This window comes from Pezoporus occidentalis, unplaced genomic scaffold, assembly GCF_034315485.1.
Source record: "Pezoporus occidentalis ecotype Australia unplaced genomic scaffold, CSIRO_AGI_Poc_V1 ctg509, whole genome shotgun sequence".
In the NCBI taxonomy this organism is placed as follows: Eukaryota; Metazoa; Chordata; class Aves; order Psittaciformes; family Psittacidae; genus Pezoporus; species Pezoporus occidentalis.
The window spans coordinates 38,205-54,018 of NW_026915846.1; the positions used below are offsets into that span (position 1 = coordinate 38,205).

At 58.0% G+C, this 15,814-nt stretch overlaps 1 protein-coding gene across 1 annotated transcript; it reads right to left on the bottom strand.

The window, feature by feature from the left end:
- Positions 1-372: 372 nt before the first annotated feature.
- On the bottom strand, positions 373-14,714 carry PDE1B (phosphodiesterase 1B). The gene is made up of 14 exons (XM_062637201.1): positions 14,585-14,714; positions 13,512-13,697; positions 11,519-11,585; positions 10,518-10,634; positions 10,297-10,437; positions 9,938-10,038; positions 7,913-8,038; positions 7,683-7,784; positions 6,220-6,340; positions 4,975-5,056; positions 4,750-4,876; positions 3,195-3,331; positions 755-862; positions 373-658 (listed from the first exon to the last, which is right to left on the bottom strand). Exons 2-13 carry the CDS (start codon positions 13,691-13,693, stop codon positions 771-773), a joined length of 1,395 nt encoding a protein of 464 aa, XP_062493185.1. The 5' UTR covers positions 13,694-13,697; positions 14,585-14,714; the 3' UTR covers positions 373-658; positions 755-770.
- Positions 14,715-15,814: the final 1,100 nt, after the last annotated feature.

Below are 15,814 nucleotides of genomic sequence, written 5' to 3' on the forward strand. Positions count from 1 at the left end.
GAGGCAGAGCAGGGCAGGAGGAAGCAGGGAAGGGGGATACCAAGGGCACTGCTGGAGCCACTGATACTGGAAGCACCCTGGAGCTGGGGGACCCTGGGGGGACACCAGCTGGGGGGGGACACACAGACACCACACCAGAGCCAGGGGCTGGTCCTGCCACCTCCACCCCATTCCCAGCTCCCGCTCCAGCCCCATCACCACCTCCCTGCCCCGTATCCCATAGGGCAGGAGCCCAGGGGACCCCCTTGAGGCGCCCCACAGGGGACGTGCCACCCTTTGGGGGTTGCAATGGGGACGCCCATCACCGGGTGCCCCCAGCAGGGCAGCGGTGCCATGGGTGCCCCCATGTGTGCGTGTGTGTCCCCCCCCCAGCACTGGGGCGAGGAGAAGCTCTATTAAAAAGCCATCGTTGTGGCCCGAACCCCTTGGGTTCGCTGTGGCAGTGACAGGCTCGGTGCCACCGGCCCCGGGGACCGGCTCAAAACAGGCCCATGGTAAAGTGGGGGGGGGGGGGGGATGCTCCGGGGGTCCCCATCCCGGGAATGCTCCCGGCACCGATCCTTGCGCGTCCCCGGGCGGCTCCGTCCCTGTGGATGGGGCTGGGCTCGATGGTGTCAAAGACTTTGGGTGAGACGGTGGCACTTGGCTGGATGAGGACCTGGCGGCACGGGGATGGGTATGGGGTCACAGCGATGCTGCTGCCACCACCACCACCACCCCCTCCCGGTGTTCCCGGTGTTCCCGGTGTTCCCACCTCGCTCTTCCCGGCGTTATTCCACGTCCCCGTTGTGCCGGTGCTGGTCGGGCCCCGGCTGCTCCTCGCTGGGTGAGAGCTCATCAATGGATGACTGGTCCGTGATGCCTAGGGAGGGACGTGGGGATGGAAGGGGGCTGCTGACCCCCGGCTCAGCCCCATAGACTGGGGGAGCCCATCATGGGATGTGCTGGCCATGGTGGCAATGGTGACCGTTGTGGCCATAGCAACCGTGGTGGCCATGGTGGTCATGGTGGCTATGATGACCATGGTGACCGTAGTGGCCATGGTAACCACAGTGGCCATGGTGGTCATGGTGGTCATGGTGGCAATGGTGACCATGGTGACCGTAGTGGCCATGGTAACCACAGTGGCCATGGTAGTCATGGTGGCAATGGTGACCGTTGTGGCCATAGTGGCCATGGTGTCCATGGTGGTCATGGTGGCAATGGTGACCGTTGTGGCCATAGTGGCCATGGTGGCCATGGTGGTCATGGTGGCTATGATGACCATGGTGACCATAGTGGCCATGGTGTCCATGGTGGTCATGGTGGCTATGATGACCATTGTGACCATAGTGGCCATGGTGTCCATGGTGGTCATGGTGGCTATGATGACCATGGTGACCGTAGTGGCCATGGTGTCCATGGTGGTCATGGTGGCTATGATGACCATGGTGACCGTAGTGGCCATGGTGTCCATGGTGGTCATGGTGGCTATGATGACCATTGTGGCCATAGCGACCGTGGTGGCCATGGTGGTCATGGTGGCTATGATGACCATGGTGACCGTAGTGGCCATGGTGTCCGTGGTGGTCATGGTGGCTATGATGACCATGGTGACCATAGTGGCCATGGTATCCATGGTGGTCAGGGTGGCTATGATGACCATTGTGGCCATAGTGAGCATAGTGGCCATGGTGGCCTGGTGACTACATGGTGGCCATGGTGACCATTGTGGCCATAGTGACCATAGTGGCCATGGTGTCCATGGTGGTCATGGTGGCTATGATGACCATGGTGACCATTGTGGCCATCATGGCCATGGTGGCCTGGTGACCACATGGTGTCCATGGTGGTCATAGTGGCTATGATGACCATGGTGACCATTGTGGCCATGGTGACAATGGTGACCATAGTGGCCAATGTGACCATGGTGTTCATGGTGGCTATGGTAGCTGTGATGAACATTGTGGCCATAGTGGCCATGGTGGCCATGGTGGTCATGGTGGCTATGGTGGCCTGGTGACCGCATGGTGTCCATGGTGGCTATGATGACTATTGTGGCCATGGTGTCCATGGTGGCCACAGTGGCTATGGTGGCCTGGTGGCCACATGGTATCCATGGTGGCTATGATGCCCATGGTGACCATTGTGGCCATGGTGGCCACAGTAGTTATGGTGGCCTGGTGACCGCATGGTGTCCATGGTGACCATTGTGGCCACAGTGTCCATGATGACCATTGAGGCCATGATAGCCATTGTGACCATTGTGTCCATAGTGGCCATAGTGGCTATGGTGGCCTGGTGACCACATGGTGTCCATGGTGGCTATGATGACTACAATGCCCATGGTGGCTATGATGACCATTGTGGCCATGGTGACCACTGTGGCCATGATGGCCATTGTGACCATTATGGCCATGGTGTCCATGGTGGCCTGGTGACCACATGGTGTCCATGGTGGCCATAGTGGCTATGGTGACCTGGTGACCGTATGGTGTCCATGGTGGCTATGATGACTATGATGCCCATGGTGCCCATTGTGGCCATGGTGGCCATTGTGCCCATTGTGGTCATGGTGGCCATTGTGACCATGGCCATGGTGCCTGGTGGCCTGGTGACCACATGGTGTCCCATGGTGGCTATGATGACTACGATGCCCATGGTGCCCATTGTGGCCATGGTGGCCATTGTGACCATTATGGCCATGGTGCCCATGGTGGCCTGGTGACCACATGGTGTCCATGGTGGCCATAGTGGCTATGGTGACCTGGTGACCGTATGGTGTCCATGGTGGCTATGATGACTATGATGCCCACGGTGCCCATTGTGGCCATGGTGGCCATTGTGCCCATTGTGGTCATGGTGGCCATTGTGACCATTATGGCCATGGTGTCCATGGTGGCCTGGTGACCACATGGTGTCCCATGGTGGCTATGATGACTACGATGCCCATGGTGCTCATTGTGGCCATGGTGGCCATTGTGACCATTATGGCCATGGTGTCCATGGTGGCCTGGTGACCACATGGTGTCCATGGTGGCCATAGTGGCTATGGTGACCTGGTGACCGTATGGTGTCCATGGTGGCTATGATGACTTTGATGCCCATGGTGCCCATTGTGGCCATGGTGGCCATTGTGACCATTATGGCCATGGTGTCCATGGTGGCCTGGTGACCACATGGTGTCCATAGTGGCCATGGTGGCCGTCACCTACCGCTCGCTGCCCGCTCCTTCCACTTCTGCTTGTTCTCCTGCAGGTACTTGAGCCACGTGGAGCGGAAGGTGGCCAGGTTGGCCTTGACGTCCCCCACGTCCACGTGTTCATCCAGGCCCGGCTGCCGCCACTGCGAGCTGGGGGACAGGGACCGCTGGGACCAGGACCGGAGCCTCCGCTGCTCCCAATGGAGTGGGGACACCCCCCCCGAGCCCCGAGCCCAGGCTGGGCCCCACCAACATCCCATAGGGAAGGGGAAACTGAGGCAAAGGACACCTTGGGTGTCCCCAGGGGGGCGGCACATCTGTGTCCTGACCCTGCCAATGGCATTGGGTGAGACCAGGGTGACAGCACATCTGTACCCTGCCCATGTCAATGGCATTGGGTACTCCCAGGGTGCTGGTACATCTCTATCCTGCCCCATCAATGACTTTGGTACCAGCACATCTGTATCCTGCCCCATCAATGACATTGGTACCAGCACATCTGTTTCCTTCCCCATCAATAACACTGGGTACCAGCACATCTGTATCCTGTCCGTATCAATGACTTTGGGTACCAGCACATCTGTACCCTGCCCGTATCAATGACACTGGTACCAGCACATCTGTATCCTTCCCCATCAATGGCACTGGTACCAGCACATCTGTATCCTGTCCGTATCAATGACATTGGTACCAGCACATCTGTATCCTGCCCGTATCAATGACATAGGTACCAGCACATCTGTATCCTTCCCCATCAATGGCACAGGTACCAGCACATCTGTATCCTGCCCCATCAATGACATTGGTACCAGCACATCTGTATCCTGACCCATCAATGACATTGGGTACCAGCACATCTGTATCCTGCCTCATCAATGACATTGGGTACCAGCACATCTGTATCCTGTCCGTATCAATGACTTTGGGTACCAGCACATCTGTATCCTGTCCCATCAATGACATTGGGTACCAGCACATCTGTATCCTTCCTCATCAATGACATTGGGTACCAGCACATCTGTATCCTTCCCCATCAATGAAATTGGGTACCAGCACATCTGTATCCTGACCCATCAATGACATTGGGTACCAGCACATCTGTATCCTGCCTCATCAATGACATTGGGTACCAGCACATCTGTATCCTGTCCGTATCAATGAAATTGGGTACCAGCACATCTGTATCCTGTCCCATCAATGACATTGGGTACTAGCACATCTGTATCCTTCCCCATCAATGAAATTGGGTACCAGCACATCTGTATCCTGTCCCATCAATGACATTGGGTACTAGCACATCTGTATCCTTCCCCATCAATGAAATTGGGTACCAGCACATCTGTATCCTTCCCCATCAATGAAATTGGGTACCAGCACATCTGTATCCTGTCCCATCAATGACATTGGGTACCAGCACATCTGTATCCTGCCCCATCAATGACACTGGGCACCAGCACATCTGTATCCTGCCCCATCAATGACACTGGGCACCAGCACATCTGTATCCTGCCCCATCAATGACATTGGGCACCAGCACATCTGGGTGACCTCGGGTGTCCCCAACCAACCTGCCCTGCTGGTTGCCCACGGCGTTGCCATTGCCCTTGGTGCCCTCCTCGGCCGCGGGCAGCACCATCCTCTCCGCCACGTCGGTCAGCACGGAGAAGGTGGGCTCCACGATGAAGTCGATGAAGCCTGGCATGGGGCAGGGACACGGTGACAACGGGGACACCCCCTATGGGGGGTGTGGGGTGGGGGGGCTTCTCCATCCCTCCCCATCCATCCCCACTCACCAATCTGGGACTGGGCCACCAGTGTGGACGTGCGGTCGCAGAGCGGTGAGAAGGGGAGCCCCAGCTCGGCTTCTTTGTCCCCCTGGCAACACAAGGGAGCCGCATCCGCACGGGATGCCCACATCCATCCATCCATCATCCATCCATCCATCATCCATCCATCATCCATCCATCATCCATCCATCATCCATCCATCATCCATCCATCCATCCATCCATCCATCATCCATCATCCATCCATCCATCATCCATCCATCATCCATCCATCATCATCCATCATCCATCCATCCATCCATCCATCATCCATCATCCATCATCCATCCATCATCCATCCATCCATCATCCATCATCCATCCATCCATCCATCCATCCATCCATCAATCATCCATCCATCCATCCATCATCCATCCATCCATCATCCATCCATCCATCATCCATCCATCCATCATCCATCCATCATCCATCATCCATCATCCATCCATCATCCATCCATCCATCATCCATCCATCCATCATCCATCCATCATCCATCCATCATCCATCCATCCATCATCCATCATCCATCATCCATCCATCCATCATCCATCCATCCATCCATCCATCATCCATCCATCCATCCATCCATCCATCATCCATCCATCATCCATCATCCATCCATCATCCATCATCCATCCATCATCCATCATCCATCCATCATCCATCATCCATCCATCATCCATCATCCATCATCCATCCATCATCCATCATCCATCATCCATCATCCATCATCCATCCATCCATCCATCCATCCATCCATCCATCCATCCCTCCATCCATCATCCATCCATCATCCCTCTACCCATCATCCCTCCATCCATCATCCATCAATCATCCATCATCCATCATCCATCCATCATCCATCCATCCATCCATCCATCCATCATCCATCATCCATCATCCATCCATCATCCATCCATCCATCCATCCATCCATCATCCATCATCCATCCATCATCCATCCATCCATCCATCCATCCATCCATCCATCCATCATCCATCATCCATCATCCATCATCCATCATCCATGCATCATCCATCATCCATCCATCATCCATCCATCCATCATCCATCCATCATCCATCCATCCATCATCCATGCATCATCCATCATCCATCCATCCATCATCCATCCATCCATCCATCCATCATCCATCATCCATCCATGTCTCATCCCCCCCCCCCTTTATCCCAGCCCCACACCTGGCCCTACCTGCCGGAAGAACTCCTCCATAAGGGCCTTGGTCCAGCGGCTGTGCACCGACCACTGCTTGGTGGGGTGGCTGATGTCGGCCGCGTGCAGCAGCAGCGACAGCACCTTGGACTTGTCGATCCTGGTGAAGAGGGGGGGACCCCAAAACCGAGCTTGATCCCCCCTTTTAAACCCAAAACCGAGCTTGATCCCCCCCTTTTCACCCCAAAACCGAGCTTGATCCCCCCCTTTTAAACCCAAAACCGAGCTTGATCCCCCCTTTTAAACCTAAAACCGAGCTTGATCCCCCCCACCCCACAACCGAGCTTGATCTCCCCTTTTAAACCCAAAACCGAGCTTGATCTCCCCTTTTAAACCTAAAACCGAGCTTGATCCCCCCCTTTTAAACCCAAAACCGAGCTTGATCCCCCTTTTAAACCCCACAACCGAGCTTGATCTCCCCTTTTAAACCTAAAACCGAGCTTGATCCCCCCTTTTCACCCCAAAACCGAGCTTGATCCCCCCTTTTAAACCCAAAACCGAGCTTGATCCCCCCTTTTAAACCCAAAACCGAGCTTGATCCCCCCTTTTAAACCCAAAACCGAGCTTGATCCCCCCCTTTTAAACCCAAAACCGAGCTTGATCCCCGCTTTTAAACCCAAAACCGAGCTTGATCCCCCCCCTTTTAAACCTAAAACTGAGCTTGATCCCTCCCTTTAACCCCAAATTGAGCTTGAGTCCCCTCTTTTAACCCCACAACCGAGCTTGATCCCCCCCTTTTAAACCCAAAACCGAGCTTGATCCCCCCTTTTAAACCCAAAACCGAGCTTGATCCCCCCTTTTCACCCCAAATTGAGCTTGAGTCCCCTCTTTTAACCCCACAACCGAGCTTGATCCCCCCCTTTTAAACCCAAAACCGAGCTTGATCCCCGCTTTTAAACCCAAAACCGAGCTTGATCCCCCCCTTTAACCCCAAATTGAGCTTGAGTCCCCTCTTTTAACCCCAAAACCGAGCTTGATCCCCCTCTTTTAAACCCAAAACCGAGCTTGATCCCCCCCCTTTTAACCCCAAAACCGAGCTTGATCCCCCCTTTTAAACCCAAAACTGAGCTTGATCCCCCCTTTTAAACCCAAAACCGAGCTTGATCCCCCCCTTTTACCCCAAAACAAACCTTGATCCCCCCCTTTTAAACCCAAAACCAAGCTTGATCCCCCCCTTTAACCCCAAATTGAGCTTGAGTCCCCTCTTTTAACCCCACAACCGAGCTTGATCCCCCCCTTTTAACCCCACAACCGAGCTTGATCTCCCCTTTTAAACCTAAAACCGAGCTTGATCCCCCCCTTTTCACCCCAAAACCGAGCTTGATCCCCCCCTTTTCACCACAAAACCAACCTTGATCCCCCCCCTTTTAACCCCCAAACCGAGCCTGATCCCCCCCTTTAACCCCCCCTCATCCACAGCGATGGGGTCCATCGGCACTCACCTCTCGAGCTGCTGCAGCGCCGTCTTCATGCTCTTGACCTGCTGGAAGTGGCAGGACATGTCGGTGGCCAGCACCATCTCGATCACCAGCGCCCGCAGCTCCCTGCACCCCAAGGAGAAGGGAAGGGGGGGGAAACAGCATCAGCCCCCCCCTGCCACCCCATCCACACCCCCCCATCCCCCCCCCCCCCCCAAAGAGTTGGGGATGCGATGGGGATGAGCCCCCCTTACGCGAACTCGTCCTTGGTGAGGTTGACGAAGATGTTCATCTCCTCGTCCTGCATGAGCCGGAAGGCGGCGCTGATGTGGTGGTTCTCCAGCACCGAGCGGTCGTTGTACAGGATGGCACAGTCGGACCTGGGGGGGACAGCACCGGGATGGGGGGGGGGGAGAGGGGTGTCCTCGGGATGGGGGGCAGAGCATCGGTATCCGTGGCCTTGGGTACCATCAAGATGCTGGCGCATCTGTAGGCATGGCCTTGGGTACCACCAAGGTGTTGGCACATCTGTATGCATGGCCTTGGGTACCACCAAGGTGTTGCCACATCTGTATGCACGGCCTTGGGTACCACCAAGGTGCCAGCACATCTGTATCCTGCCCCTATCAATGACATTGGGTACCCCCAAGGTGACAGCACATCTGTATCCGTGGCCTTGGGTACCACCAAGGTGTTGGCACATCTGTATGCATGGCATTGGGTACCATCAAGATGCTGGCGCATCTGTATCCGTGGCATTGGGTACCACCAAGGTGCCTGCACATCTGTATGCATGGCCCTGGGTACCACCAAGGTGTTGGCACATCTGTATTCGTGGCCTTGGGTACCAAAAAAGTGTTGGCACATCTGTATGCATGGCATTGGGTACCATCAAGATGCTGGGGCATCTGTATCCGTGGCATTGGGTACCACCAAGGTGCCTGCACATCTGTATCCTGCCCCTATCAATGACATTGGGTACCCCCAAGATGACAGCACATCTGTATCCGTGGCCTTGGGTACCACCAAGATGCTGACACATCTGTAGGCATGGCCTTGGGTACCATCAAGGTGCCAACACATCTGTATCCTGCCCCATCAATGGCATTGGGAACCCCCAAGGCACATCTGTATCCTGCCCCATCAATGGCATTGGGTGCCAGCACATCTGTATCCTGCCCCTATCAATGGCATTGGGTGCCAGCACATCTGTATCCTGCCCCATCAATGGCATTGGGTGCCAGCACATCTGGATCCTGCCCCTCTCAATGGCATTGGGCGTCCTGGGTGTCCCCAGGGTGCTGCTTTCCATGCCCATAGCAGGTCCCCTGCCCTGCTCATGCCACACCACCCATTCCACACTAAGCCATGCCACCCATGGCACCCATGCCACCCATTCCATGCCACCCATGGCACCCATGGCACGCCACCCATGGCACCCATGGCACGCCACCCATGGCACTCATGGCACCCATGCCACCCATGCCACCCATTCCATGCCACCCATTCCACACTAAGCCATGCCACCCATGGCACCCATGCCACCCATTCCATGCCACCCATTCCACACTAAGCCATGCCACCCATGGCACACATGCCACCCATTCCATGCCACCCATTCCATGCTATGGCATGCCACCCATGGCACCCATGGCACCTATTCCATGCTATGGCATGCCACCCATGGCACCCATTCCATGCCACCCATTCCACACTAAGCCATGCCACCCATGGCACCCATGCCACCCATTCCATGCCACCCATTCCACACTAAGCCATGACACCCATGGCACCCATGCCACCCATTCCATGCTATGGCATGCCACCCATGGCACCCATGGCACGCCACCCATGGCACTCATGGCACCCATGGTACCCATGCCACCCATTCCATGCCACCCATTCCATGCTATGACATGCCACCCATGGCACCCATGGCACCCATTCCATGCTATGGCATGCCACCCATGGCACCCATGGCACGCCACCCATGGCACTCATGGCACCCATGCCACCCATGCCACCCATTCCATGCCACCCATTCCATGCTATGGCACGCCACCCATGGCACCCATGGCACCCATTCCATGCCACCCATGGCACCCATGGCACGCCACCCATGGCACCCATGCCACCCATGCCACCCATTCCATGCCACCCATGGCACCCATGGCACGCCACCCACGGCACTCATGGCACCCATTCCATGGCACCCATGGCACCCATGGCACCCATTCCATGCCACCCACGGCACCCACGGCACCGGCGCCCCCCCTCACTTGGTCTGGATGTGGAAGCTGTTGGTGGTGCCCGTGTGCTCGTAGTCATGGATGGCGGCGGCGAAGATGATGGCCAGGACCTCGAGCTCCGTCAGGTAGTGCTGGGGACACCCACACATGCATGTGTCACACGTGTGCAGGCGCGTGCGGACACGTGTGCGTGCGTGTGTCACCCCAATGTCACCCTGCTCCCCCCCCCTTCCGCTCCCCATCATCATCCCAGCACCGTTGCTACGGTGGCACCGCCTCCATGGCAACAAGCATCGCTTGGACCAGCATGGCCGGGGCACCCACGCGACAGCACGGGACCCCCGTTAGACCCCATAGGACCCCCATGGGACCCCCAAATGGGACCCTACCAACATGCCCGTGCGGACCAGGAAGCAATGGACGGTCTGGGTGACGTCGGCAGCGTGGACCTGGTTGTGGTAGGGATTCCGGTACTTCCCGTAGCCCGTTTCCAGCGCATCCAGCAGCGTGTTGAGGAAGACGGCCGGGATCTGGGGCACGGATACATGGATGGAAAGGTCCCCCCCCCACAGCACCCATGGGTGCGCACGGGCAAGGGGCATGGGCGCACCTTGAAGCGGCTGTTGAGGTTGTGTCGGGTGAGGAGCTCGAAGACGATGGTCCTCAGGGAGTGCTCCTCCGTCATCTGGTTCAGCGTGAAGACGTCGAAGCACCACACGTCGAGGCTCTTTTGGGGGGGGGGGGGACGGGACATGGGGGTGTCACCATGGGAGAGGACATCCCATGGGATGCTCAGCAAGGGACAGGGAAGCTCGGGAATGTTGAGCCATGGAAGGGATGCACCAGGGATGCACCAGGGATGCATCAGGGATGCACCAGGGATGCACAAGGGCAAGGATGCTCAGGGATGCCCCAGGGATGGCCACTGAAGCACAGGGATGCTGAGCCATGGAAGGGATGCACCCAGGATGCACAGGGATGTGCCAGGGATGCTCAGGGATGCACAAGGATGTACCAGGGATGAACAGGGATGCACAGGGGCATGGATGCTCAGGGATGCACAGGGATGCACAAGGATGTACCAGGGATGAACAGGGATGCCAAGGGCAGGGATGCTCAGGGATGCACAAGGGATGCACAAGGATGCCAAGGGCAGGGATGCTCAGGGATGCACAGGGATTCACAAGGGCAGGGATGCACCAGGGATGCACAAGGATGCCAAGGGCAGGGATGCACAGGGATGCACAAGGATGTACCAGGGATGAGCAGGGATGCCCAAGGGCAGGGACGCACCAGGGATGCACCAGGGATGCACAAGGATGCCAAGGGCAGGGATGCTCAGGGATGAACAGGGATGAACAGGGATGCACAGGGATGCAGAAGGGCAGGGATGCACCAGGGATGCACAAGGATGCCAAGGGCAGGGATGCTCAGGGATGCCCCAGGGATGGCCACTGAAGCGCAGGGATGCTGAGCTCTACCCAGGGGTACCCAACCATTCCCAGTGATGCCCACCCATGCCCAGCAGCACCGGGTGCCATCTCCCATGGGAAAATCCCATCCATCCATCCCTAGGGAATTGGGGTGCCCCCCCCAATCACCCCCTGGTACCTTCAGGCAGTTGAGGACGGAGCTGGAGTAAGTGGGCCCCACGGCTGTGTACAACCGGCGAAGCATCCTGCAAGGGATGGGGTGATGTGGGTGCTGGGGGCAAACATGGGTGCTGGGGGCAAACATGGGTGCTGGGGCAAAAGTGGGTGCTGGGGCAAAAGTGGGTGCTGGGGGCAAACATGGGTGCTGGGGCAAAAGTGGGTGCTGGGGCAAACATGGGTGCTGGGGGCAAACATGGGTGCTGGGGGCAAACATGGGTGCTGGGGCAAAAGTGGGTGCTGGGGCAAACATGGGTGCTGGGGCAAAAGTGGGTGCTGGGGCAAAAGTGGGTGCTGGGGCAAAAGTGGGTGCTGGGGCAAACATGGGTGCTGGGGCAAAAGTGGGTGCTGGGGCAAACATGGGTGCTGGGGCAAAAGTGGGTGCTGGGGCAAACATGGGTGCTGGGGTAAACATGGGTGCTGGGGCAAAAGTGGGTGCTGGGGCAAAGATGGGTGCTGTGGGCAAAGATGGGTGCTGGGGCAAAGGTGGGTGCTGGGGGCAAACGTGGGTGCTGGGGCAAAAGTGGGTGCTGGGGGCAAACATGGGTGCTGGGGCAAAAGTGGGTGCTGGGGCAAACGTGGGTGCTGGGGCAAACGTGGGTGCTGGGGCAAAAGTGGGTGCTGGGGCAAAGGTGGGTGCTGGGGCAAAGATGGGTGCTGGGGCAAAAGTGGGTGCTGGGGAACCCACTTGGGTGCTGTGGGACAAACCCTGGGGGTAGGAGACAGCCCTTGATGCTTGGGGACCACTTGGGTGCTCAGGACCCTCTTTGGTGATGGGGACAGTTCCTGGGTGCTCAGGGACCCCTCTTTGGTCCTTGGGGATCCTTGCAATTGGGACCATCCCCTGGGTGCTCAGGACCCGCTTTGGTGCTTGGGGACCCACTTGGGTGCTCAGCACCCTCTGTGATGCTTGGGGACCCTCTTTGCCCCTTGGGGACCCTTGCACTCAGGGACCCAGTCTTGGAGACCCTCTTTGGTCCTTGGGGACCCTTCCACTCAGGCACCCAACATTGCACTTGGGATCATCCCCTGGGTGCTCAGCACCCTCTGTGATGCTTGGGGACCCTCTTTGCCCCTTGGGGACCCTCTTTGGTCCTTGAGGACCCTTGCACTCAGGCACCCAACCTTGCCCTTGGGACCACCCCCCCGGGCGCTCAGCACCCTCTGTGATGCTTGGGGCCCACTTGGGTGCTCATGGCCCTCTGTGATGCTTGGTGCCCCACTTGGGTGCTCATGGCCCTCTGTGATGCTTGGGGCCCCACTTGGGTGCTCAGCACCCTCTGTGATGCTTGGGGCCCCACTTGGGTGCTCAGCACCCTCTGTGATGCTTGAGGCCCCACTTGGGTGCTCAGCACCCTCTGTGATGCTTGGGAACCCTCTTTGCCCCTCGGGGACCCTTACACTTGAGGACCCAGGACCCAAGCATCAAGGGACCACCCCCCTGGAGCTCAGCACCCTCTGTGATGCTTGGGGCCCCACTTGGGTGCTCAGCACCCTCTGTGATGCTTGGGGACCCACTTGGGTGCTCAGCACCTTCTGTGATGCTTGAGGCCCCACTTGGGTGCTCAGCACCCTCTGTGATGCTAGGGAACCCTCTTTGCCCCTTGGGGACCCTTACACTTGAGGACCCAAGCATCAAGGGACCACCCCCTGGTGCTCAGCACCCTCTGTGATGCTTGAGGCCCCACTTGGGCGCTCAGCACCCTCTGTGATGCTTGGGGACCCACTTGAGGTGCTCAGCACCCTCTGGGACCTTGGGGCCCCCCTGGTGCTCAGCACCCTCTGTGATGCTTGGGAACCCTCTTTGCCCCTCGGGGACCCTTACACTTGAGGACCCAAGCATCAAGGGACCACCCCCTGGCGCTCAGCACCATCTGTGACGCTTGAGGCCCCACTTGGGCGCTCAGCCCCCTCTGTGACCCCCAGCCCCCCGGCCCCGGTGCCCCCATCCCCACCTCTCCACGAAGATGCCGGCCTGCACCGCGTGCACGATGCTGCGGAACTTGGGTTTCTCCTCGGCGCGGCGGCCCTTGGCCCGCGCCTGCTGCGTGAAGGTGGCCGCCAGCCAGTCCCGCACCTCCGAGGGCACGGCCGCATCCGACCCCATCTCCCGCAGCTCATCCTCCGTGTCCAGCATCTGCCTGCGGGGTGGGGGGGGGGGAGGCACAGCCGCAAGGTCAATGGGGGTCAATGGGGGACAATGGGGGACAATGGTGGTCAATGGGGGTCAACGGGGGTCAATGGTGGTCAATGGGGGTCAACGGGGGTCAATGGGGGTCAATGGGGGTCAATGGGGGACAATGGGGGTCAATGGGGGTCAATGGAGGTCAATGGTGGTCAATGCAGGTCAATGGGGATCAATGGTGGTCAATGGATGTCAATGGGGATCAACGGGGGTCAATGGTGGTCAATGGTGGTGAATGGAGGTCAATGTGGGTCAATGGTGGTGAATGGAGGTCAATGTGGGTCAATGGTGGTCAATGGATGTCAATGGGGATCAACGGGGGTTAATGGGGGTCAATGGAGGTCAATGGTGGTCAATGCTGGTCAATGCTGGTCAATGGAGGTCAATGGTGGTCAATGGTGGTCAATGGAGGTCAATGGTGATCAATGGTGGTCAATGTTGGTCAATGGTGATCAATGGAGGTCAATGGTGGTCAATGGAGGTCAATGGTGATCAATGGTGGTCAATGGTGATCAATGCTGATCAATGGTGGTCAATGGGGGTCAATGGAGGTCAATGGAGGTCAATGGTGGTCAATGGAGGTCAATGGTGATCAATGGAGGTCAATGGAGGTCAATGGTGGTCAATGGTGATCAATGGTGGTCAGTGGTGGTCAATGGTGGTCAATGGAGGTCAATGGTGATCAATGGTGGTCAATGGTGATCAATGCTGATCAATGGTGGTCAATGGGGGTCAATGGTGATCAATGGTGGTCAATGGTGGTCAATGGGGGTTAATGGTGGTCAATGGTGGTCAATGGGGGTCAATGTGGGTCAATGTGGGTCAATGGTGGCGCCCCCTCACCGGGTCTCGTCGATGTAAACGGCCTCGAGCAGGGAGGCCGCGTACTCCAGGTTCCGCTTCAGCTCCTCCACGTTCACCTCGCCCGAGTCCAGCTGCTTCACCAGGAAGCGCAGCCTGCGGGCAGCGGGGGGCGCTGTGGGTGCTAGGGGGGCTAGGGGTGCCGTAGGGACCCTGTGCTATGGGTGCCGTAGGGACCCTGTGCTATGGGTGCCGTAGGGTCCCTGTGCTATGGGTGCCATAGGGACCCTGTGCTATGGGTGCCGTAGGGACCCTGTGCTATGGGTGCCGTAGCAACCCTGTGCTATGGGTGCCATAGGGGCCCTGTGCTATGGGTGCCATAGGGACCTTGTGCTATGGGTGCCATAGGGGCCCTGTGCTATGGGTGCTATGGGTGCCATAGGGACCCTGTGCTATGGGTGCCGTAGGGACCCTGTGCTATGGGTGCCGTAGGGACCCTGTGCTATGGGTGCTGTAGGGAGCTTGTGCTATGGGTGCCGTAGGGGCCCTGTGCTATGGGTGCCGTAGGGAGCTTGTGCTATGGGTGCCGTAGGGGTCCTGTGCTATGGGTGCCGTAGGGGCCCTGTGCTATGGGTGCGTTAGGGACGCTGTTCTATGGGTGCCGTAGGGGCCCTGTGCTATGGGTGCTGTAGGGACCCTGTGCTATGGGTGCCGTAGGGGCCCTGTGCTATGGGTGCGATAGGGACGCTGTGCTATGGGTGCCATAGGGGCCCTGTGCTATGGGTGCTATGGGTGCCATCGGGACCCTGTGCTATGGGTGCCGTAGGGGCCCTGTGCTATGGGTGCTATGGGTGCCATAGGGACCCTGTGCTATGGGTGCCATAGGGGCCCTGTGCTATGGGTGCTATGGGTGCCGTAGGGTCCCTGTGCTATGGGTGCCATAGGGACCCTGTGCTATGGGTGCCGTAGGGACCCTGTGCTATGGGTGCCGTAGCGACCCTGTGCTATGGGTGCTGTAGGGAGCTTGTGCTATGGGTGCCGTAGGGGCCCTGTGCTATGGGTGCGGTAGGGAGCTTGTGCTATGGGTGCCGTAGGGGTCCTGTGCTATGGGTGCCGTAGGGGCCCTGTGCTATGGGTGCGTTAGGGACGCTGTTCTATAGGGGCCCTGTGCTATGGGTGCTGTAGGGACCCTGTGCTATGGGTGCCGTAGGGGCCCTGTGCTATGGGTGCGATAGGGACGCTGTGCTATGGGTGCCATAGGGGCCCTGTGCT

Bases quoted from the DNA above. Each gene is read 5' to 3' on its own strand.
- PDE1B (XM_062637201.1), bottom strand. From the start codon at position 13,693: ATGCTGGACACGGAGGATGAGCTGCGGGAGATGGGGTCGGATGCGGCC. The intron at 11,586-13,511 runs GTGGGGATGGGG...CATCCCTTGCAG, and splicing joins GCCGGCATCTTCGTGGAGAG to GATGCTTCGCCGGTTGTACA. The intron at 4,877-4,974 runs GTGAGTGGGGAT...GCCCCATGCCAG, and splicing joins GGTGGCCCAGTCCCAGATTG to GCTTCATCGACTTCATCGTG.